The following is a 24,627-nucleotide window of genomic DNA, read 5'->3' as shown; positions in this document are numbered from 1 at the left end:
CATGTTACTAATAATCATGTTGGGAGGGGAGTGGGCTTGGTCATGTTACTAATAATCATGTTGGGGGAGTGGGCTTGGTCATGTTGCTAATAATCATGTTGGGAGGGGAGTGGGCTTGGTCATGTTACTAATAATCATGTTGGGGAGTGGGCTTGGTCATGTTGCTAATAATCATGTTGGGGGGAGTGGGCTTGGTCATGTTACTAATAATCATGTTGGGGGAGTGGGCTTGGTCATGTTACTAATAATCATGTTGGGAGGAGTGGGCTTGGTCATGTTACTAATAATCATGTTGGGAGGGGAGTGGGCTTGGTCATGTTACTAATAATCATGTTGGGGGAGTGGGCTTGGTCATGTTACTAATAATCATGTTGGGGGAGTGGGCTTGGTCATGTTACTAATAATCATGTTGGGGAGTGGGCTTGGTCATGTTACTAATAATCATGTTGGGAGGGGTGGGCTTGGTCATGTTACTAATAATCATGTTGGGAGGGAGTGGGCTTGGTCATGTTACTAATAATCATGTTGGGAGGGAGTGGGCTTGGTCATGTTACTAATAATCATGTTGGGAGGGGAGTGGGCTTGGTCATGTTACTAATAATCATGTTGGGGGAGTGGGCTTGGTCATGTTACTAATAATCATGTTGGGGGAGTGGGCTTGGTCATGTTACTAATAATCATGTTGGGAGGGTGGGCTTGGTCATGTTACTAATAATCATGTTGGGGGGGAGTGGGCTTGGTCATGTTGCTAATAATCATGTTGGGAGGGGAGTGGGCTTGGTCATGTTACTGATAATCATGTTGGGGTGAGTGGGCTTGGTCATGTTGCTAATAATCATGTTGGGGGGAGTGGGCTTGGTCATGTTACTAATAATCATGTTGGGGGGAGTGGGCTTGGTCATCTTACTAATAATCATGTTGGGAGGGGAGTGGGCTTGGTCATGTTACTAATAATCATGTTGGGAGGGGAGTGGGCTTGGTCATGTTACTAATAATCATGTTGGGAGGGGAGTGGGCTTGGTCATGTTACTAATAATCATGTTGGGAGGGGAGTGGGCTTGGTCATGTTACTAATAATCATGTTGGGAGGGTGGGCTTGGTCATGTTACTAATAATCATGTTGGGAGGGGAGTGGGCTTGGTCATGTTACTAATAATCATGTTGGGAGGGGGGCTTGGTCATGTTACTAATAATCATGTTGGGAGGAGTCATGTTACTAATAATCATGTTGGGAGGGGAGTGGGCTTGGTCATGTTACTAATAATCATGTTGGGAGGGGAGTGGGCTTGGTCATGTTACTAATAATCATGTTGGGAGGGGAGTGGGCTTGGTCATGTTACTAATAATCATGTTGGGAGGGGAGTGGGCTTGGTCATGTTACTAATAATCATGTTGGGGGAGTGGGCTTGGTCATGTTACTAATAATCATGTTGGGAGGGGAGTGGGCTTGGTCATGTTACTAATAATCATGTTGGGAGGGGAGTGGGCTTGGTCATGTTACTAATAATCATGTTGGGGGAGTGGACTTGGTCATGTTACTAATAATCATGTTGGGGGAGTGGGCTTGGTCATGTTACTAATAATCATGTTGGGGGAGTGGGCTTGGTCATGTTACTAATAATCATGTTGGGGGAGTGGGCTTGGTCATGTTACTAATAATCATGTTGGGAGGGAGTGGGCTTGGTCATGTTACTAATAATCATGTTGGGGGAGTGGGCTTGGTCATGTTACTAATAATCATGTTGGGAGGAGTGGGCTTGGTCATGTTACTAATAATCATGTTGGGGGAGTGGGCTTGGTCATGTTACTAATAATCATGTTGGGAGTGGGCTTGGTCATGTTACTAATAATCATGTTGGGGGAGTGGGCTTGGTCATGTTACTAATAATCATGTTGGGAGTGGGCTTGGTCATGTTACTAATAATCATGTTGGGAGGAGTGGGCTTGGTCATGTTACTAATAATCATGTTGGGAGGGAGTGGGCTTGGTCATGTTACTAATAATCATGTTGGGAGGGGAGTGGGCTTGGTCATGTTACTAATAATCATGTTGGGGGAGTGGGCTTGGTCATGTTACTAATAATCATGTTGGGGGAGTGGGCTTGGTCATGTTACTAATAATCATGTTGGGAGGGGAGTGGGCTTGGTCATGTTACTAATAATCATGTTGGGGGAGTGGGCTTGGTCATGTTGCTAATAATCATGTTGGGAGGGAGTGGGCTTGGTCATGTTACTAATAATCATGTTGGGGTGAGTGGGCTTGGTCATGTTGCTAATAATCATGTTGGGGGAGTGGGCTTGGTCATGTTACTAATAATCATGTTGGGGGAGTGGGCTTGGTCATGTTACTAATAATCATGTTGGGAGGGGAGTGGGCTTGGTCATGTTACTAATAATCATGTTGGGAGGGGAGTGGGCTTGGTCATGTTACTAATAATCATGTTGGGAGGAGTGGGCTTGGTCATGTTACTAATAATCATGTTGGGAGGGGAGTGGGCTTGGTCATGTTACTAATAATCATGTTGGGAGGGGGGAGTGGGCTTGGTCATGTTACTAATAATCATGTTGGGAGGGGAGGGGCTTGGTCATGTTACTAATAATCATGTTGGGAGGGGAGTGGGCTTGGTCATGTTACTAATAATCATGTTGGGAGGGGAGTGGGCTTGGTCATGTTACTAATAATCATGTTGGGGGGGAGTGGGCTTGGTCATGTTACTAATAATCATGTTGGGGGGAGTGGGCTTGGTCATGTTACTAATAATCATGTTGGGGGAGGGGCTTGGTCATGTTACTAATAATCATGTTGGTGGGAGTGGGCTTGGTCATGTTACTAATAATCATGTTGGGGGGAGTGGGCTTGGTCATGTTACTAATAATCATGTTGGGGGAGTGGGCTTGGTCATGTTGCTAATAATCATGTTGGGGGAGTGGGCTTGGTCATGTTACTAATAATCATGTTGGGAGGGGAGTGGGCTTGGTCATGTTACTAATAATCATGTTGGGAGGGGAGTGGGCTTGGTCATGTTACTAATAATCATGTTGGGAGGGGAGTGGGCTTGGTCATGTTACTAATAATCATGTTGGGAGGAGTGGGCTTGGTCATGTTACTAATAATCATGTTGGGAGGGGAGTGGGCTTGGTCATGTTACTAATAATCATGTTGGGGGAGTGGGCTTGGTCATGTTACTAATAATCATGTTGGGGGAGGGGCTTGGTCATGTTACTAATAATCATGTTGGGAGGAGTGGGCTTGGTCATGTTACTAATAATCATGTTGGGAGGGGAGTGGGCTTGGTCATGTTACTAATAATCATGTTGGGAGGAGTGGGCTTGGTCATGTTACTAATAATCATGTTGGGAGGGGAGTAATCATTTTACTAATAATCATGTTGGGAGGTGAGTGGGCTTGGTCATGTTACTAATAATTATCTTGGGAGGGGAGTGGGCTTGGTCATGTTACTAATAATCATGTTGGGGGAGTGGGCTTGGTCATGTCACTAATAATCATGTTGGGGGAGTGGGCTTGGTCATGTCACTAATAATCATGTTGGGAGGGGAGTGGGCTTGGTCATGTTACTAATAATCATCTTGGGAGGGGAGTGGGCTTGGTCATGTTACTAATAATCATGTTGGGGGAGTGGGCTTGGTCATGTCACTAATAATCATGTTGGGGGAGTGGGCTTGGTCATGTCACTAATAATCATGTTGGGAGGGGAGTGGGCTTGGTCATGTTACTAATAATCATGTTGGGAGGAGTGGGCTTGGTCATGTTACTAATAATCATGTTGGGGGGGGAGTGGGCTTGGTCATGTTACTAATAATCATGTTGGGGGGGAGTGGGCTTGGTCATGTTACTAATAATCATGTTGGGGGAGTGGGCTTGGTCATGTTACTAATAATCATGTTGGAGGGGGCTAATAATCATGTTGGGGGAGGGGCTTGGTCATGTTACTAATAATCATGTTGGGGGAGTGGGCTTGGTCATGTTACTAATAATCATGTTGGGAGGGGTGGGCTTGGTCATGTTACTAATAATCATGTTGGGGGAGTGGGCTTGGTCATGTTACTAATAATCATGTTGGGAGGAGTGGGCTTGGTCATGTTACTAATAATAATGTTGGGGAGTGGGCTTGGTCATGTTACTAATAATCATGTTGGGGGAGTGGGCTTGGTCATGTTACTAATAATCATGTTGGGGGAGTGGGCTTGGTCATGTTACTAATAATCATGTTGGGGGAGTGGGCTTGGTCATGTTACTAATAATCATGTTGGGAGGGGAGTGGGCTTGGTCATGTTACTAATAATCATGTTGGGGGGAGTGGGCTTGGTCATGTTACTAATAATCATGTTGGGGTGAGTGGGCTTGGTCATGTTGCTAATAATCATGTTGGGGGAGTGGGCTTGGTCATGTTACTAATAATCATGTTGGGGGAGTGGGCTTGGTCATGTTACTAATAATCATGTTGGGAGGAGTGGGCTTGGTCATGTTATTAATAATCATGTTGGGAGGGGAGGGGGCTTGGTCATGTTACTAATAATCATGTTGGGAGGGGAGTGGGCTTGGTCATGTTACTAATAATCATGTTGGGGGTGTGGGCTTGGTCATGTTACTAATAATCATGTTGGGGGAGTGGGCTTGGTCATGTTACTAATAATCATGTTGGGGGAGTGGGCTTGGTCATGTTACTAATAATCATGTTGGGGGAGTGGGCTTGGTCATGTTACTAATAATCATGTTGGGGGAGTGGGCTTGGTCATGTTACTAATAATCATGTTGGGGGGAGTGGGCTTGGTCATGTTACTAATAATCATGTTGGGGGGAGTGGGCTTGGTCATGTTACTAATAATCATGTTGGGAGGGGAGTGGGCTTGGTCATGTTACTAATAATCATGTTGGGGGGAGTGGGCTTGGTCATGTTGCTAATAATCATGTTGGGAGGGGAGTGGGCTTGGTCATGTTACTAATAGTCATGTTGGGGGGTGGGCTTGGTCATGTTACTAATAATCATGTTGGGGGGAGTGGGCTTGGTCATGTTGCTAATAATCATGTTGGGAGGGGAGTGGGCTTGGTCATGTTACTAATAATCATGTTGGGAGGGGAGTGGGCTTGGTCATGTTACTAATAATCATGTTGGGAGGGGAGTGGGCTTGGTCATGTTACTAATAATCATGTTGGGGGAGTGGGCTTGGTCATGTTACTAATAATCATGTTGGGGGGAGTGGGCTTGGTCATGTTACTAATAATCATGTTGGGGGAGTGGGCTTGGTCATGTTACTAATAATCATGTTGGGGGAGTGGGCTTGGTCATGTTACTAATAATCATGTTGGGGGAGTGGGCTTGGTCATGTTACTAATAATCATGTTGGGGGAGTGGGCTTGGTCATGTGACTAATAATCATGTTGGGGGAGTGGGCTTGGTCATGTTACTAATAATCATGTTGGGAGGGGAGTGGGCTTGGTCATGTTACTAATAATCATGTTGGGAGGGGAGTGGGCTTGGTCATGTTACTAATAATCATGTTGGGAGGGGAGTGGGCTTGGTCATGTTACTAATAATCATGTTGGGGGAGTGGGCTTGGTCATGTTGCTAATAATCATGTTGGGAGGGGAGTGGGCTTGGTCATGTTACTAATAATCATGTTGGGAGGGAGTGGGCTTGGTCATGTTGGTAATAATCATGTTGGGGGAGTGGGCTTGGTCATGTTACTAATAATCATGTTGGGGGGAGTGGGCTTGGTCATGTTACTAATAATCATGTTGGGGGGAGTGGGCTTGGTCATGTTACTAATAATCATGTTGGGAGGGGAGTGGGCTTGGTCATGTTACTAATAATCATGTTGGGGGGAGTGGGCTTGGTCATGTTACTAATAATCATGTTGGTGGGAGTGGGCTTGGTCATGTTACTAATAATCATGTTGGGGGGAGTGGGCTTGGTCATGTTACTAATAATCATGTTGGAGGGAGTGGGCTTGGTCATGTTACTAATAATCATGTTGGAAGGGGAGTGGGCTTGGTCATGTTACTAATAATCATGTTGGGGGGCAGTGGGCTTGGTCATGTTACTAATAATCATGTTGGGGTGAGTGGGCTTGGTCATGTTGCTAATAATCATGTTGGGGGGAGTGGGCTTGGTCATGTTACTAATAATCATGTTGGGAGGGGAGTGGGCTTGGTCATGTTACTAATAATCATGTTGGGAGGGGAGGGGGCTTGGTCATGTTACTAATAATCATGTTGGGAGGGGAGTGGGCTTGGTCATGTTACTAATAATCATGTTGGGAGGGGAGTGGGCTTGGTCATGTTACTAATAATCATGTTGGGGGGAGTGGGCTTGGTCATGTTGCTAATAATCATGTTGGGAGGGGAGTGGGCTTGGTCATGTTACTAATAATCATGTTGGGGTGAGTGGGCTTGGTCATGTTGCTAATAATCATGTTGGGGGGAGTGGGCTTGGTCATGTTACTAATAATCATGTTGGGGGGAGTGGGCTTGGTCATGTTACTAATAATCATGTTGGGAGGGGAGTGGGCTTGGTCATGTTACTAATAATCATGTTGGGAGGGGAGTGGGCTTGGTCATGTTACTAATAATCATGTTGGGAGTGGGCTTGGTCATGTTACTAATAATCATGTTGGGAGGGGAGTGGGCTTGGTCATGTTACTAATAATCATGTTGGGAGGGGAGTGGGCTTGGTCATGTTACTAATAATCATGTTGGGAGGGGAGTGGGCTTGGTCATGTTACTAATAATCATGTTGGGGGAGTGGGCTTGGTCATGTTACTAATAATCATGTTGGGAGGGGTGGGCTTGGTCATGTTACTAATAATCATGTTGGGAGGGGAGTGGGCTTGGTCATGTTGCTAATAATCATGTTGGGGGAGTGGGCTTGGTCATGTTACTAATAATCATGTTGGGGGAGTGGGCTTGGTCATGTTACTAATAATCATGTTGGGGGAGTGGGCTTGGTCATGTCACTAATAATCATGTTGGGAGGAGTGGGCTTGGTCATGTTACTAATAATCATGTTGGGAGGGGAGTGGGCTTGGTCATGTTACTAATAATCATGTTGGGGGTGGGCTTGGTCATGTTACTAATAATCATGTTGGGGGAGTGGGCTTGGTCATGTTACTAATAATCATGTTGGGGGAGTGGGCTTGGTCATGTTACTAATAATCATGTTGGGGGAGTGGGCTTGGTCATGTTACTAATAATCATGTTGGGAGGGGAGTGGGCTTGGTCATGTTACTAATAATCATGTTGGGGGAGTGGGCTTGGTCATGTTGCTAATAATCATGTTGGGAGGGGAGTGGGCTTGGTCATGTCACTAATAATCATGTTGGGAGGGGAGTGGGCTTGGTCATGTCACTAATAATCATGTTGGGGGGAGTGGGCTTGGTCATGTTACTAATAATCATTTTGGGAGGGGAGTGGGCTTGGTCATGTTGCTAATAATCATGTTGGGGGAGGGGCTTGGTCATGTTACTAATAATCATGTTGGGAGGGGAGTGGGCTTGGTCATGTTCTAATAATCATGTTGGGGGAGTGGGCTTGGTCATGTTGCTAATAATCATGTTGGGGGGAGTGGGCTTGGTCATGTTACTAATAATCATGTTGGGAGGGGAGTGGGCTTGGTCATGTTGCTAATAATCATGTTGGGGGGAGTGGGCTTGGTCATGTTACTAATAATCATGTTGGGAGGGGAGTGGGCTTGGTCATGTTCTAATAATCATGTTGGGGGGAGTGGGCTTGGTCATGTTGCTAATAATCATGTTGGGGGGAGTGGGCTTGGTCATGTTACTAATAATCATATTTCTGCAGGTGTTTTCCCAATGTTCTGATAATACAACTGATGGATTTGACAGTAGTAAAATCTAGTAAAATCCTCCAACCTCCAATTGACCTATACTGTAGTAGTATCAAATGCTTTGCAGGCTGTCCTGCCAAGACGAATACACTTAGTTGTGTGTGTGTGTGTGTGTGTGTGTGTGTGTGTGTGTGTGTGTGTGTGTGTGTGTGTGTGTGTGTGTGTGTGTGTGTGTTTGTGTGTGTGGGGGGGGGCATCCAGCCCTGAATGTCAGTTAGTCAGGTGGGCCAGGCCTGCGAATGATTAGATGGGATGGAGTGGATTAAGTATAGAGGGGGGGTTGTAGTACTTGGAACAGCTGCTGATTAAAATGACTGCTTGCGCTTTCTTTCTCTCTCTTTCTCCCTCTCCCTCTCTCTCCCCCTTCCGCCCTCTATACCCCTCTCTCTCTCTTTCTACAGAGGAGGAAGAAGAGGATGAAGAAATCACAGAGCTGAAGCCTGATCCTGAATCTGACCAGCAGGAGGAGGAGGACACCAAGGAGATGAAAGAGGGTAAGAAGAAGGGGAGGAGAAGAATGGGCATGGGTAGAGGGGGATGAGAAGATGAGGCATGGGTAGAGGGGGAGGAGAAGATGAGGCATGGGTAGAGGGGGAGGAGAAGATGAGGCATGGGTAGAGGGGGATGAGAAGATGAGGCATGGGTAGAGGGGAGGAGAAGAGGGGGAGGAGAAGATGAGGCATGGGTAGAGGGGGATGAGAAGAGGGGAGGAGAAGAGGGGGCACGAGTAGAGGGGGAGGAGAAGAAGGGGCATGAGTAGAGGGGGATGAGAAGATGAGGCATGGGTAGAGGGGAGGAGAAGATGAGGCATGGGTAGAGGGGATGAGAAGAGGGGAGGAGAAGAGGGGGCACGAGTAGAGGGGAGGAGAAGATGAGGCATGGGTAGAGGGGGATGAGAAGATGAGGCATGGGTAGAGGGGAGGAGAAGATGAGGCATGGGTAGAGGGGGATGAGAAGAGGGGAGGAGAAGATGAGGCATGGGTAGAGGGGGATGAGAAGAGGGGGAGGAGAAGAGGGGGCACGAGTAGAGGGGGAGGAGAAGAAGGGGCATGAGTAGAGGGGGAGGAGAAGTGGGGGCATGAGTAGAGGGGGAGGAGAAGAGGGGGCATGAGTAGAGGAGGAGAAGTGGGGGCATGAGTAGAGGGGAGGAGAAGAAGGGAGTGAGTAGAGAGGAGGAGAAGAAGGGACATGAGTAGAGGGGAGGAGAAGAAGGGACATGAGTAGAGGGCAGCAGAAGAAGGGCATGAGTAGAGGGGGAGGAGAAGAAGGAACATGAGTAGAGGGGCAGGAGAAGAGGGGGGCATGAGTAGAGGGGAGGAGAAGAAGGGACATGAGTAGACGGGGAGGAGAAGAAGGGACATGAGTAGAGGGGCATTAGAAGAAGGGACATGAGTAGAGGGGGCATGAGTAGAGGGGAGGCGAAGAAGGGACATGAGTAGAGGGGCATGAGTAGAGGGAGAGGAGAAGAAGGGACATGAGTAGAGGGGCAGGAGAAGAGGGGGCATGAGTAGAGGGGCAGGAGAAGAAGGGACATGAGAAGAAGAAGGGACATGAGTAGAGGGGCAGGAGAAGAGGGGCATGAGTAGAGGGGCAGGAGAAGAAGGGACATGAGTAGAGGGGGAGGAGAAGAAGGGACATGAGTAGAGGGGGAGGAGAAGAAGGGGCAGGAGTAGAGGGGCAGGAGAAGAAGGGACATGAGTAGAGGGGAGGAGAAGAAGGGGCATGAGTAGAGGGGCAGGAGAAGAAGGGGCATGAGTAGAGGAGGAGAAGAAGGGGCATGAGTAGAGGGGGAGGAGAAGAAGGGGCATGAGTAGAGGGGCAGGAGAAGAAGGGACATGAGTAGAGGGGAGGAGGAGAAGAAGGGACATGAGTAGAGGGGGAGGAGAAGAAGGGGCATGAGTAGAGGGGAGGAGAAGAAGGGGCATGAGTAGAGGGGGAGGAGAAGAAGGGGCATGAGTAGAGGGGGAGGCGAAGAAGGGACATGAGTAGAGGGGCATGAGTAGAGGGAGAGGAGAAGAAGGGACATGAGTAGAGGGGCAGGAGAAGAGGGGGCATGAGTAGAGGGGCAGGAGAAGAAGGGACATGAGTAGAGGGGAGGAGAAGAAGGGACATGAGTAGAGGGGCAGGAGAAGAGGGGGCATGAGTAGAGGGGCAGGAGAAGAAGGGACATGAGTAGAGGGGGGAGAGAAGAAGGGACATGAGTAGGGGGGAGGAGAAGAAGGGGCAGGAGTAGAGGGGCAGGAGAAGAAGGGACATGAGTAGAGGGGAGGAGAAGAAGGGGCATGAGTAGAGGGGCAGGAGAAGAAGGGGCATGAGTAGAGGGGGAGGAGAAGAAGGGGCATGAGTGAGGAGAAGAAGGGCATGAGTAGAGGGGCAGGAGAAGAAGGGACATGAGTAGAGGGGAGGAGAAGAAGGGGCATGAGTAGAGGGGAGGAGAAGAAGGGGCATGAGTAGAGGGGGAGGAGAAGAAGGGGCATGAGTAGAGGGGGAGGAGAAGAAGGGGCATGAGTAGAGGGGGAGGCGAAGAAGGGACATGAGTAGAGGGGGCATGAGTAGAGGGAGAGGAGAAGAAGGGACATGAGTAGAGGGGCAGGAGAAGAGGGGGCATGAGTAGAGGGGGAGGAGGAGAAGAAGGGACATGAGTAGAGGGGGAGAAGAAGGGGACATGAGTAGAGGGGCAGGAGAAGAGGGGGCATGAGTAGAGGGGGCAGGAGAAGAAGGGACATGAGTAGAGGGGGAGGAGAAGAAGGGACATGAGTAGAGGGGAGGAGAAGAAGGGGCAGGAGTAGAGGGGCAGGGGGGACATGAGTAGGGAGAAGAAGGGGCATGAGTAGAGGGGCAGGAGAAGAAGGCATGAGTAGAGGGGAGGAGAAGAAGGGGCATGAGTAGAGGGGGAGGAGAAGAAGGGGCATGAGTAGAGGGGCAGGAGAAGAAGGGACATGAGTAGAGGGGGAGGAGAAGAAGGGGCATGAGTAGAGGGGGAGGAGAAGAAGGGGCATGAGTAGAGGGGGAGGAGAAGAAGGGGCATGAGTAGAGGGGGAGGAGAAGAGGGGGCATGAGAGAAGGAGAAGAAGGGACATGAGTAGGGGGGCATGAGTAGAGGGGCAGGAGAAGAAGGGACATGAGTAGAGAGGGGAGGAGAAGAAGGGACATGAGTAGAGGGGAGGAGAAGAAGGGGCATGAGTAGAGGGGAGGAGAAGAAGGGGCATGAGTAGAGGGGAGGAGGAAGGGGCATGAGTAGAGGGGGAGGAGAAGGGGGCATGAGTAGAGGGGGAGGGACATGAAGAGGGGGCATGAGTAGAGGGGGAGGAGAAGAAGGGACATGAGTAGAGGGAGGAGAAGAGGGGCATGGTAGAGGGGCAGGAGAAGAAGGGACATGAGTAGAGGGGGAGGAGAAGAAGGGACATGAGTAGAGGGGCAGGAGAAGAGGGGGCATGAGTAGAGGGGCAGGAGAAGAAGGGACATGAGTAGAGGGGGAGGAGAAGAAGGGACATGAGTAGAGGGGAGGAGAAGAAGGGGCATGAGTAGAGGGGGAGAAGAAGGGACATGAGTAGAGGGGGAGGAGAAGAAGGGGCATGAGTAGAGGGGCAGGAGAAGAAGGGCATGAGTAGGGGGGAGGAGAAGAAGGGGCATGAGTAGAGGGGGAGGAGAAGAAGGGGCATGAGTAGAGGGCAGGAGAAGAAGGGACATGAGTAGAGGGGAGGAGAAGAAGGGCATGAGTAGAGGGGAGGAGAAGAAGGGGCATGAGTAGAGGGGGAGGAGAAGAAGGGGCATGAGTAGAGGGAGGAGAAGAGGGGCATGGTAGAGGGGAGGAGAAGAAGGGACATGAGTAGAGGGGAGGAGAAGAAGGGGGGCATGAGTAGAGGGGGAGGAGAAGAAGGGACATGAGTAGAGGGGGAGAGAAGAAGGACATGAGTAGAGGGGCAGGAGAAGAAGGGGCATGAGTAGAGGGGAGGAGAAGAAGGGGCATGAGTAGAGGGGCAGGAGAAGAAGGGACATGAGTAGAGGGCAGGAGAAGAAGGGACATGAGTAGAGGGGGAGAAGAAGGGGCATGAGTAGAGGGGCAGGAGAAGAAGGGGCATGAGTAGAGGAGGAGGAAAGAAGGGGCATGAGTAGAGGGGGGCAGGAGAAGAAGAAGGGGCATGAGTAGAGGGGCAGGAGAAGAAGGGGCATGGAGAGGGAAGAAGGGGAAGGGGGATGAGTGAGGGGAGGAGAAGAAGGGCATGGTAGAGGGGCAGGAGAAGAAGGGACATGAGTAGAGGGGGAGGAGAAGAAGGGGCATGAGTAGAGGGGCAGGAGAAGAAGGGACATGAGTAGAGGGGGAGGAGAAGAAGGAGGCATGAGTAGAGGGGAGGAGAAGAAGGGACATGGAGAGGAGAAGAAGGGACATAGTAGAGGGGGCAGGAGAAGAAGGGGCATGAGTAGAGGGACAGGAGAAGAAGGGGCATGAGGGGGGGAGGAGAAGAAGGGACATGAGTAGAGGGGAGGAGAAGAAGGGACATGAGTAGAGGGAAGAGGGCATGAAGAAGGAGAAGAAGGGGCATGAGTAGAGGGGGAGGAGAAGAGGGGGCATGAGTAGAGGGGCAGGAGAAGAAGGGACATGAGTAGAGGGGGAGGAGAAGAAGGGGCATGAGTAGAGGGGCAGGAGAAGAAGGGGCATGAGTAGAGGGGGGAGGAGAAGAAGGGGCATGAGTAGAGGGGAGGAGAAGAAGGGACATGAGTAGAGGGGAGGAGGGGAGAAGAAGGGCATGAGTAGAGGGGGAGAGAAGAAGGGCATGAGTAGAGGGCAGGAGAAGAAGGGACATGAGTAGAGGGGAGGAGGGGCAGAGTAGAGGGGGAGAAGAAGGGGCATGAGTAGGGGGAGGAGAAGAAGGGGCATGAGTAGAGGGGCAGGAGAAGAAGGGCATGAGTAGAGGGGAGGAGAAGAAGGGACATGAGTAGAGGGGCAGGAGAAGAGGGGGGCATGAGTAGAGGGGAGGAGAAGAAGGGACATGAGTAGAGGGGGAGGAGAAGAAGGGACATGAGCAGAGGGGCATTAGAAGAAGGGACATGAGAGGGGCAGGAGAAGAAGGGACATGAGTAGAGGGGAGGAGAAGGGACATGAGTAGAGGGGGCATGAGTAGAGGGGAGGAGAAGAAGGGACATGATTAGAGGGGAGGAGAAGAAGGGGCAGGAGTAGGGGGAGGAGAAGAAGGAACATGAGAGGGGAGAGAAGAAGGGACATGAGGGAGAAGAAGGGGCATGAGTAGAGGGGCAGGAGAAGAAGGGGCATGAGTAGAGGGGGAGGAGAAGAAGGGCATGAGTAGAGGGGAGGAGAAGGGGCATGGGGGGGGCATGAGGGGCAGAGGAAGGGACATGAGTAGGGGGGAGGAGAAGAAGGGACATGAGTAGGGGGAGGAGAAGAGGGGGCATGAGAAGAGAGAGGGGAGGAGGGGAGGAGAAGAAGGGGCATGAGTAGAGGGAGAAGAAGGGGCATGAGGGGAGGAGAAGAGGGGGCATGAGTAGAGGGGGCAGGAGAAGAAGGGACATGAGTAGAGGGAGGAGAAGAAGGGGCATGAGTAGAGGGGGAGGAGAAGAAGGGGCATGAGTAGAGGGGGAGGAGAAGAAGGGGCATGAGTAGAGGGGAGGAGAAGAAGGGACATGAGTAGAGGGGGAGGAGAAGAAGGGCATGAGTAGAGGGGAGGAGAAGAAGGGGCATGAGTAGAGGGCAGGAGAAGAAGGGACATGAGTAGAGGGGAGGAGAAGAAGGGGCATGAGTAGAGGGGAGGTAAAGAAGGGGCATGAGTAGAGGGGGAGGAGAAGAAGGGGCATGAGTAGAGGGGCAGGAGAAGAAGGGGCATGAGTAGAGGGGGAGGAGAAGAAGGGACATGAGTAGAGGGGCAGGAGAAGAGGGGCATGAGTGAGGGGAGGAGAAGAAGGGACATGAGTAGAGGGGGGAGGAGAAGAAGGGACATGAGTAGAGGGAAGGGACATGAGTAGAGGGGCAGGAGAAGAAGGGGATGAGTAGAGGGGGGAGGAGAAGAAGGGGCATGAGTAGAGGGGCATGAGTAGAGGGGAGGAGAAGAAGGGACATGATTAGAGGGGAGGAGAAGAAGGGGCAGGAGTAGAGGGGCAGGAGAAGAAGGAACATGAGTAGAGGGGAGGGAAGAAGGGGCATGAGTAGAGGGGCAAGAAGGGGCATGAGTAGAGGGGGAGGAGAAGAAGGGGCATGAGTAGAGGGGGGAGAAGAAGGGGCATGAGTAGAGGGGGAGGAGAAGAAGGGGCATGAGTAGAGGGGGCATGAGTAGAGGGGCAGGAGAAGAAGGGACATGAGTAGAGGGGGAGAAGAAGGGGACATGAGTAGAGGGGAGGAGAAGAGGGGGCATGAGTAGAGGGGAGGAGAAGAAGGGACATGAGTAGAGGGGGAGGAGAAGAAGGGGCATGAGTAGAGGGGCAGGAGAAGAAGGGACATGAGTAGAGGGGCAGGAGAAGAAGGGGCATGAGTAGAGGGACAGGAGAAGAAGGGGCATGATTAGAGGGGCAGGAGAAGAAGGGACATGAGTAGAGGGGCAGGAGAAGAAGGGACATGAGTAGAGGGGAGGAGAGGGGGAAGAAGGGGCATGAGTAGAGGGGAGAAAGAAGGGGCATGAGTAGAGGGGGAGGAGAAGAAGGGGCATGAGTAGAGGGCAGGAGAAGAAGGGACATGAGTAGAGGGGGAGGAGAAGAAGGGGCATGAGTAGAGGGGGCAGGAGAAGAAGGGACATGAGTAGAGGGGGAGGAGAAGAAGGGGCATGAGTAGAGGGGAGGAGAAGAAGGGGCATGAGTAGAGGGGCAGGAGAAGGGGACATGGAGAGGAGAAGGGCATGAGTAGAGGGAGGAAAGAGGACATGAGTAGGGGGGATTAGAAGAAGGGACATGAGGAGGGGAGAAGAAGGGACATGAGGGGAGAAGGGGATGAATAGAGGAGAAGAAGAGGTAGGGGGAGGAGAAGGGGAGGATGAAGAAGGGGGGAGAGGAGGGAAGAAGGGGCATGAGTAGAGGGGAGGAAGGGGCATGAGTAGAGGGCAGGGAAGAAGGGGCATGAGTAGAGGGAGGAGAGCTCTGGATAAGGGTCTGCTAAATGACAAATGTAAATGTAAATGTAGAGGGGAGGAGAAGAAGGGGCATGAGTAGAGGGGCAGGAGAAGAAGGGACATGAGTAGAGGGGAGGAGAAGAAGGGGCATGAGTAGAGGGGGAGGTAAAGAAGGGGCATGAGTAGAGGGGGAGGAGAAGAAGGGGCATGAGTAGAGGGGCAGGAGAAGAAGGGGCATGAGTAGAGGGGAGGAGAAGAAGGGACATGAGTAGAGGGGCAGGAGAAGAGGGGGCATGAGTAGAGGGGAGGAGAAGAAGGGACATGAGTAGAGGGGAGGAGAAGAAGGGACATGAGTAGAGGGGCATTAGAAGAAGGGACATGAGTAGAGGGGCAGGAGAAGAAGGGACATGAGTAGAGGGGAGGAGAAGAAGGGACATGAGTAGAGGGCATTAGAAGAAGGGACATGAGTAGAGGGGGAGGAGAAGAAGGGACATGAGTAGAGGGGGAGGAGAAGAAGGGGCATGAATAGAGGGGGAGGAGAAGAAGGGGCATGAGTAGAGGGGAGGAGAAGAAAGGGGGAGGAGAAGAAGGGGCATGAATAGAGGGGGAGGAGAAGAAGGGGCATGAGTAGAGGGGAGGAGAAGAAGGGGCATGAGTAGAGGGGCAGGAGAAGAAGGGACATGAGTAGAGGGGGAGGAGAAGAAGGGGCATGAGTAGAGGGGAGGAGAAGAAGGGACATGAGTAGAGGGGGAGGAGAAGAAGGGGCATGAGTAGAGGGGGAGGAGAAGAAGGGACATGAGTAGAGGGGAGGAGAAGAAGGGGCATGAATAGAGGGGGAGGAGAAGAAGGGGCATGAGTAGAGGGGGAGGAGAAGAAGGGGCATGAGTAGAGGGGGAGGAGAAGAAGGGGCATGAGTAGAGGGGGAGGAGAAGAAGGGACATGAGTAGAGGGGGAGGAGAAGAAGGGGCATGAGTAGAGGGGGAGGAGAAGAAGGGACATGAGTAGAGGGGAGGAGAAGAAGGGGCATGAGTAGAGGGGGAGGAGAAGAAGGGGCATGAGTAGAGGGGGAGGAGAAGAAGGGACATGAGTAGAGGGGGAGGAGAAGAAGGGACATGAGTAGAGGGGGAGGAGAAGAAGGGGCATGAATAGAGGGGTATGCTGTAGAATGAAATTGTTTACAGTAAAGAAGGGGAAAGATGAAAGGTGAAGTAATGGTAAGAAATACAATAGCTTTAGCTGAAGGGAGTGTTTGCATCCCAAATGTCACCCTATTCCCTAACGGGCCCTGGTCATAAGTAGTGCACTATATAGGCCAGGTGAGTTGAAGCATATATGTCAGATAATCATTTCTGAGACTGAACTCTCCAGTTTAACCACCACCTTGGTTTGGGAAACAGTATACAGAAACATAACATATTTCAATTCAAAACAAGTCAAAGCCATGAATCAAATGTATTTATAAAGCCCTTTTTACATCAGCAGATGTCACAAAGTGCTTATACAGAAACCCAGTCTAAAACCCCAAACAGCAAGCAAATGCAGATGTAGAAGCACGGTGGCTAGGAAAAACTCCCTAGAAAGGCAGGAACCACCCCTCAGAGGAAGCAGGCTCTGAGTGGTGGCCAGTCCTCTTCTGGCTGTGCCGGGTGGAGATTATTGAAGACGTTCAAACTTTCATAGATGACCAGCAGGGTCAAATAGAGAGAGAGTGAGAGATGGGAGAATTAGAGGAAGCATACTGTAGATCACACAGGACACCAGATAAGACAGGAGAAATACTCCAGATAGGACAAACGGACCCTAGCCCCCTGACACTGGAGTCTGAGACAGTGGGAGTCGGGGACACTGGCCCCGTCCAAAGTTACCCCCGGAGAAGGCCATCCAGGTAGGATATAACCCCACCCACTTTGCCAAAGCACAGCCCCACACCACCAAAGGATATCAAAGACCACTAATGTACTACCCTGAGACAAGGCTGAGTGTAGCCCACCAAGATCTCCCCCCACACACAGGGAGGATGGGAGAGAGCGAGGACAGGAAGGCTGGGAGAGCGTGAGGATAGGAAGGATGGGGAGCGCGAGGACAGGAAGGATGGGAGAGCCTGAGGACAGGAAGGATGGGAGAGCGCGAGGACAGGAAGGATGGGAGAGCCCGAGGACAGGAAGGATGGGAGAGCCCGAGGACAGGAAGGATGGGAGAGCCCGAGGGCAGGAAGGATGGGAGAGCCTGAGGACAGGAAGGATGGGAGAGCCCGAGGACAGGAAGGATGGGAGAGCCCGAGGACAGGAAGGATGGGAGAGCCCGAGGGCAGGAAGGATGGGAGAGCCCGAGGACAAGAAGGATGGGAGAGCCCGAGGACAGGAAGGATGGGAGATCCCGAGGACAGGAAGGATGGGAGAGCCTGAGGACAGGAAGGATGGGAGAGCCCGAGGACAGGAAGGATGGGAGAGCCCGAGGACAGGAAGGATGGGAGAGCCTGAGGACAGGAAGGATGGGAGAGCCCGAGGACAGGAAGGATGGGAGAGCCCGAGGGCAGGAAGGATGGGAGAGCCCGAGGACAAGAAGGATGGGAGAGCCCGAGGACAGGAAGGATGGGAGATCCTGAGGACAGGAAGGATGGGAGAGCCTGAGGCCAGGAAGGATGGGAGAGCCCGAGGACAGGAAGGATGGGAGAGCCCGAGGACAGGAAGGATGGGAGAGCCCGAGGGCAGGAAGGATGGGAGAGCCCGAGGACAAGAAGGATGGGAGAGCCCGAGGACAGGAAGGATGGGAGATCCTGAGGACAGGAAGGATGGGAGAGCCTGAGGACAGGAAGGATGGGAGAGCCCGAGGACAGGAAGGATGGGAGAGCCCGAGGACAGGAAGGATGGGAGAGCCTGAGGACAGGAAGGATGGGAGAGCCCGAGGACAGGAAGGATGGGAGAGCCTGAGGGCAGGAAGGATGGGAGAGCCCGAGGACAAGAAGGATGGGAGAGCCCGAGGACAGGAAGGATGGGAGATCCTGAGGACAGGAAGGATGGGAGAGCCTGAGGACAGGAAGGATGGGAGAGCACGAGGACAGGAAGGATGGGAGAGCCCGAGGACAGGAAGGATGGGAGAGCCCGAGGACAGGAAGGATGGGAGAGCACGAGGACAGGAAGGATGGGAGAGCGCGAGGACAGGAAGGATGGGAGAGCCTGAGGACAGGAAGGATGGGAGAGCACGAGGACAGGAAGGATGGGAGAGCCCGAGGACAGGAAGGATGGGAGAGCCCGAGGACAGGAAGGATGGGAGAGCACGAGGACAGGAAGGATGGGAGAGCGCGAGGACAGGAAGGATGGGAGAGCGCGAGGACAGGAAGGATTGGAGAGCGCGGGCAGGCCAGTGACTCAGACCTGTAACATTGTTGATAATAGAGGCATTACACCACTCACCATTTACAATATAACAATCCGATGTAACCTCTTAGATGTATCACCCATCCACAGGTCATGTCCCAAATGGCACCCTATTCCCTATATAGTGCGCTATTTTCGATCAAAGACCTATGGGCCCTGGTCAATACTAGCGCACTACAAAGGGAATAGGGTGTGTAATTGGGGACAAAACCTCAGCCCAGCACCAGCCTTCCCTTCTCCCACATCGCCAGTCAAACTGTCACTAAACAAAGCCGTTGGAGCGTGAGTGAGCGGTCACTCACCCCCGCTGGCGTATCGGATGCCAATCTCTGTGGCCGAGGTCCAGCTTATCGGCCCGTAGCCCTGTGGGTCAGACCTGATTAAAAACGTGTCACTTGACCCACTCTGGAGGACTTCAAAAAGAACAGAGGAGTCTCGGCGGGGGGACAGAGAGGGATGGCGAGGGGACGCAGATGGGGGCGGAGAGGACATTCTTTGTGAGGCTGGTGCAAGGAGTAAATAACTTCACGAAAGGAGGGTAGAATGAGGCCTTGTTGAGGCCAGGGGCTGTTCCTGTTAAAACACAGACTATTACACACACACTATTACACACACACTATTACACACACACACTATTACACACACACTATTACACACACAAACACTATTACACACACACACACTATTACACACTATTACACACACTATTACACACACACTATTACACACACACACACACTATTACACACACACACACACTATTACACACTATTACACACACAAACACTATTACACACACACACACTATTACACACTATTACACACACTATTACACACACACTATTACACACACACACACACACACTATTACACACTATTACACACACACTATTACACACACACACACACTATTACACACACACACTATTACACACACAAACACTATTACACACACACACACTATTACACACACACTATTACACACACACACTATTACACACACACACTATTACACACACACTATTACACACACACTATTACGCACACACACACTATTACACACACACACTATTATACACACACACTATTACACACACACTATTACACACACACACACACACACACTATTACACACACACTATTACACACACACACTATTACACACACACACACACACTATTACACACACACACACACACACTATTACACACACACACACACACTATTACACACACACTATTACACACACACACTATTACACACACACTATTACACACACTTATTACACACACACACACACACACTATTACACACACAGACACACACTATTACACACACACACACTATTACACACACACACTATTACACACACACTATTACACACACACACACACACACACTATTACACACACCCGCTATTACACACACACACTATTACACACACACACACACACACTATTACACACACACACTATTACACACTCACTATTACACACACACACACTATTACACACACTATTACACACACTTATTACACACACACACTATTACACACACAGACACACACTATTACACACACACAGACACACACTATTACACACACACACTATTACACACACACACTATTACACACACACTATTACACACACACTATTACACACACACACTATTACACATACACTATTACACACACACTATTACACACACACACACTATTACACACACACACACACACACTATTACACACACACACTATTACACACACACACTATTACACACACACACACACTATTACACACACACTATTACACACACACACACTATTACACACACACACTATTACACACACACACACACACTATTACACACACACACACACACACTATTACACACACACTATTACACACACACACTATTACACACACACTATTACACACACTTATTACACACACACACACACACTATTACACACACAGACACACACTATTACACACACACACACTATTACACACACACACTATTACACACACACACACACACACACTATTACACACACACGCTATTACACACACACACACACACACACACACTATTACACACACACACTATTACACACTCACTATTACACACACACACACACACACACTATTACACACACACTATTACACACACTTATTACACACACACACTATTACACACACAGACACACACTATTACACACACACAGACACACACTATTACACACACACACTATTACACACACACTATTACACACACACTATTACACACACACACTATTACACATACACTATTACACACACACTATTACACACACACACACTATTACACACACACACACTATTACACACACACACTATTACACACACACTATTACACACACACTATTACACACACACACTATTACACATACACTATTACACACACACTATTACACACACACTATTACACACACACACTATTACACGCACACACTATTACACACACACACTATTACACACACACTATTACACACACACACTATTACACACACACTATTACACACACTTATTACACACACAGACACACACTATTACACACACACACACACACACACTATTACACACACACGCTATTACACACACACACTATTACACACACACTATTACACACACACACACTATTACACACACACACACTATTACACACACACGCTATTACACACACACACACTATTACACACACACTATTACACACACACACACACACACTATTACACACACACTATTACACATACACACTATTACATGTACCACTTTGCAGCTGGTCATGTACCACTTTGCAGCTGGTCGTGTATCACTTTGCAGCTGTACTACTTTGCAGCTGGTCATGTATCACTTTGCAGCTGTACTACTTTGCAGCAGGTCATGTATCACTTTGCAGCTGTACTACTTTGCAGCTGGTCATGTACTACTTTGCAGCTGTACTACTTTACAGCTGTTCATGTACTACTTTACAGCTGGTCATGTACTACTTTGCAGATGTACTACTTTACAGCTGGTCATGTACTACTTTACAGCAGGTCATGTACTACTTTACAGCTGGTCATGTCCCACTTTGCAGCTGGTCGTGTACTACTTTACAGTTGGTCATGTATCACTTTGCAGCTGGTCATGCACTACTTTACAGCTGGTCATGTACTACTTTGCAGCTGGTCATGTCCCACTTTGCAGCTGGTCGTGTACTACTTTACAGCTGGTTATGTACTACTTTGCAGCTGGTCGTGTACTACTTTGCAGCTGGTCATGTACTACTTTGCAGCTGGTCATGTACTACTTTGCAGCTGGTCGTGTACTACTTTACAGCTGGTCGTGTACTACTTTACAGCTGGTCGTGTACTACTTTACAGCTGGTCGTGTACTACTTTACAGCTGGTCGTGTACTACTTTACAGCTGGTCATGTACAACTTTACAGCTGGTCGTGTACTACTTTACAGCTGGTTATGTACTACTTTACAGCTGGTCGTGTACTACTTTACAGCTGGTCGTGTACTACTTTACAGCTGGTCGTGTACTACTTTACAGCTGGTCGTGTACTACTTTACAGCTGGTCGTGTACTACTTTGCAGCTGGTCGTGTACTACTTTACAGCTGGTCGTGTACTACTTTACAGCTGGTCATGCACTACTTTACAGCTGGTCGTGTACTACTTTACAGCTGGTCATGTACTACTTTACAGCTGGTCGTGTACTACTTTACAGCTGGTCGTGTACTACTTTACAGCTGGTCATGCACTACTTTACAGCTGGTCGTGTACTACTTTACAGCTGGTCATGTACTACTTTACAGCTGGTCATGTACTACTTTACAGCTGGTCATGTACTACTATGCAGCTGGTCGTGTGCTACTTTGCAGACTATGGATGCATGAGGAGGTTTATTGTATCCAGTGCTTTACTCTGTCCTGGATGAGATCTAGATAGAACTATTGTTATTGTTGTATGGTGCGGTAAACTCATAAACAGAATATATGTGCATCCAGACTGTTGTCTTAGTGTGTGTGGAGTTTGAATCATGTTTATTTGGGTATACACTGTCTGTATTTAGTGCCAGTTCAGGGTAGTAGTTTGGGAATGGGTGGGTGTTTAAAATGACACTTTTTATTTCTACGTGTGTGTGGATGTGGATGTTTGTTTGTGTCTCAGGCCACCCCAGAAAGCTGTGTCTGGGTGGTGTGTCTCAGCCCACCCCAGAGGGCTGTGTCTGGGTGGTGTGTCTCATGCCACCCCAGAGAGCTGTGTCTGGGTGGTGTGTCTCATACCACCCCAGAGAGCTGTGTCTGGATGGTGTGTCTCATGCCACCCCAGAGAGCTGTGTCTGGGTGGTGTGTCTCAGACCACCCCAGAGAGCTGTGTCTGGGTGGTGTGTCTCAGGCCACCTCAGAGAGCTGTGTCTGGGTGGTGTGTCTCATACCACCCCAGAGAGCTGTGTCTGGATGGTGTGTCTCATGCCACCCCAGAGAGCTGTGTCTGGGTGGTGTGTCTCAGACCACCCCAGAGAGCTGTGTCTGGATGGTGTGTCTCATGCCACCCCAGAGAGCTGTGTCTGGGTGGTGGTCTCAGACCACCCCAGAGAGCTGTGTCTGGGTGGTGTGTCCCTGCACATTGTTGTTTACCTATTTTGACTTGATTCCTGTGTGTGTGTGCGTGCGCGTGTGTGTGTGCTTGTTTGTGCGCATGCATCCGTGTGTGTGTGTGCCTGCGTTCGTACGTGCCTGTGCCTGCGTGCGTGTATGTGTTTCAGGCTATCCCTGCAGGGAGCTGACAGAGGAAGAGAAGCAGCAGATCCTCAAATCAGAGGAGTTCCTCAGTTTCTTTGACTGCAGCATCAGAGTGATGGAGAGAGCCCTGGCCCAGGACTCAGACATATTCTTTGACTACAGTGGACGAGACCTGGATGACAAGGAGGGGTGCGAAATTGGAATTTGTGTGTGTGTGTGTGTGTGTGTGTGTGTGTGTGTGTGTGTGTGTGTGTGTGTGTGTGTGTGTGTGTGTGTGTGTGTGTGTGTGTGTGTGTGTGTGCGTGTGTGTGTGTGTGTCTCTGTTGTGATGTCTGTAGAGGGACCATGGTTTGTGTAATCATGTGTATGGAGCTGATAATGGCCTCATGGAGTAATGCCTTTGGTGTCAATCAGGACTTGACCTCTTTGTTCTTCAAACACATTCCCTCCTCATGATGTCATCGTCCTCTCAGAACCCCCATTTGACCTCACATACAATGTCATCACCCAGTGACCTCTGACCCCTGTTTCTATTGGCCACAGGGACTTACAAGGCGGCTCCAGTCTGGCCCTCAGTAGGCTATTCTATGACGAGCACTGGTCCAAACATCGAGTCATTACCTGTCTGGACTGGTCCCCTCAGGTAAGAACCAGGGTGAAGTTTCCCCTTAGGTACAGATCTAGGACCAGCTTCCCCTCCCGCAATGCTAACCTTAACAATTAGTGGGGGGAAAGCAAAACTGACCCAGGATCAGCATATAGGTGCAACTTTACCCACACTGTTGTGTGTGTTTTGGGAGGGAAGGAGTGCATGTTTGTGAGTGTATGTGTCATCACTGTACTCTCCATCCTCTTCCTCATCCTCCTCTCCCTCCTCTCCATCCTCTTCCTCCTCCCCTGATCCTCTTTTATCCAATTTTCCCTCTCATTCCTGTTTCCTCTTTCTTTCCTTCTTCTCCTCGATCTCTCCATTTTATTTGATCTTGTCCTCTCACCCCCCCTCCTCTTCCTCCCCAGTACCCAGAGCTATTGGTGGCGTCCTACAACAACAACGAGGATGCTCCTCACGAGCCTGACGGTGTAGCTCTGGTCTGGAACATGAAGTTTAACAAGAACACACCTGAGTATGTCTTCCACTGCCAGGTAAAATCAGTCCCAAGTACACCTCTATCAGATCAGTTGGACCGTATTCACAAAGTATCTCAGAGTGCTGATCTACAATCAGTTTAGCCTTTTAGATCATAATTCAATGAAGAGAGGGGACCTGATCCTAGATCAGCGCTCCTTCTCTGGGATGCTTTATAAATACGGTCTTTGATCTATATAACATTTCACTGTTCCCAATGTGTTATACCGATATTGCATTTATGTGACTTATATGTCTATATCACAGTACTTTAATTTACCAACAGCTCTCTGATTTATTATTGTGTGTCGGGCACTGTCTCAACAGAGCCAAAGTAAAAAAATATTCATAGCATATGTTCTTTTAACAAAAAAAGTGACTCTATTTCCCTACAGTTGATTAATGTTTTAATTGGCAGCCTGACACAAGTGG

The 24,627-nt window shown here is 49.8% G+C and overlaps 1 protein-coding gene across 2 annotated transcripts in view; it reads left to right on the top strand.

Moving 5' to 3' along the window:
• LOC115123843 (cytoplasmic dynein 1 intermediate chain 1) overlaps positions 1-24,627 on the top strand; it is a 151,513-nt gene that overhangs the window by 67,389 nt on the left and 59,497 nt on the right. For both annotated transcript variants that reach the window (XM_065020303.1, XM_065020304.1), the window contains exons 8-11: positions 8,266-8,358; positions 23,093-23,258; positions 23,613-23,712; positions 24,087-24,212. In XM_065020303.1, coding sequence (XP_064876375.1) covers positions 8,266-8,358; positions 23,093-23,258; positions 23,613-23,712; positions 24,087-24,212 — 485 coding nt within the window. The remainder of the gene's footprint in view (positions 1-8,265; positions 8,359-23,092; positions 23,259-23,612; positions 23,713-24,086; positions 24,213-24,627) is intronic.

The sequence above is a fragment of the Oncorhynchus nerka genome, linkage group LG7 (assembly GCF_034236695.1).
Source record: "Oncorhynchus nerka isolate Pitt River linkage group LG7, Oner_Uvic_2.0, whole genome shotgun sequence".
NCBI lineage: Eukaryota > Metazoa > Chordata > Actinopteri > Salmoniformes > Salmonidae > Oncorhynchus > Oncorhynchus nerka.
Note: the sequence above shows the minus strand (reverse complement) of the source record. Positions and strands in the feature narration are given on the sequence as shown.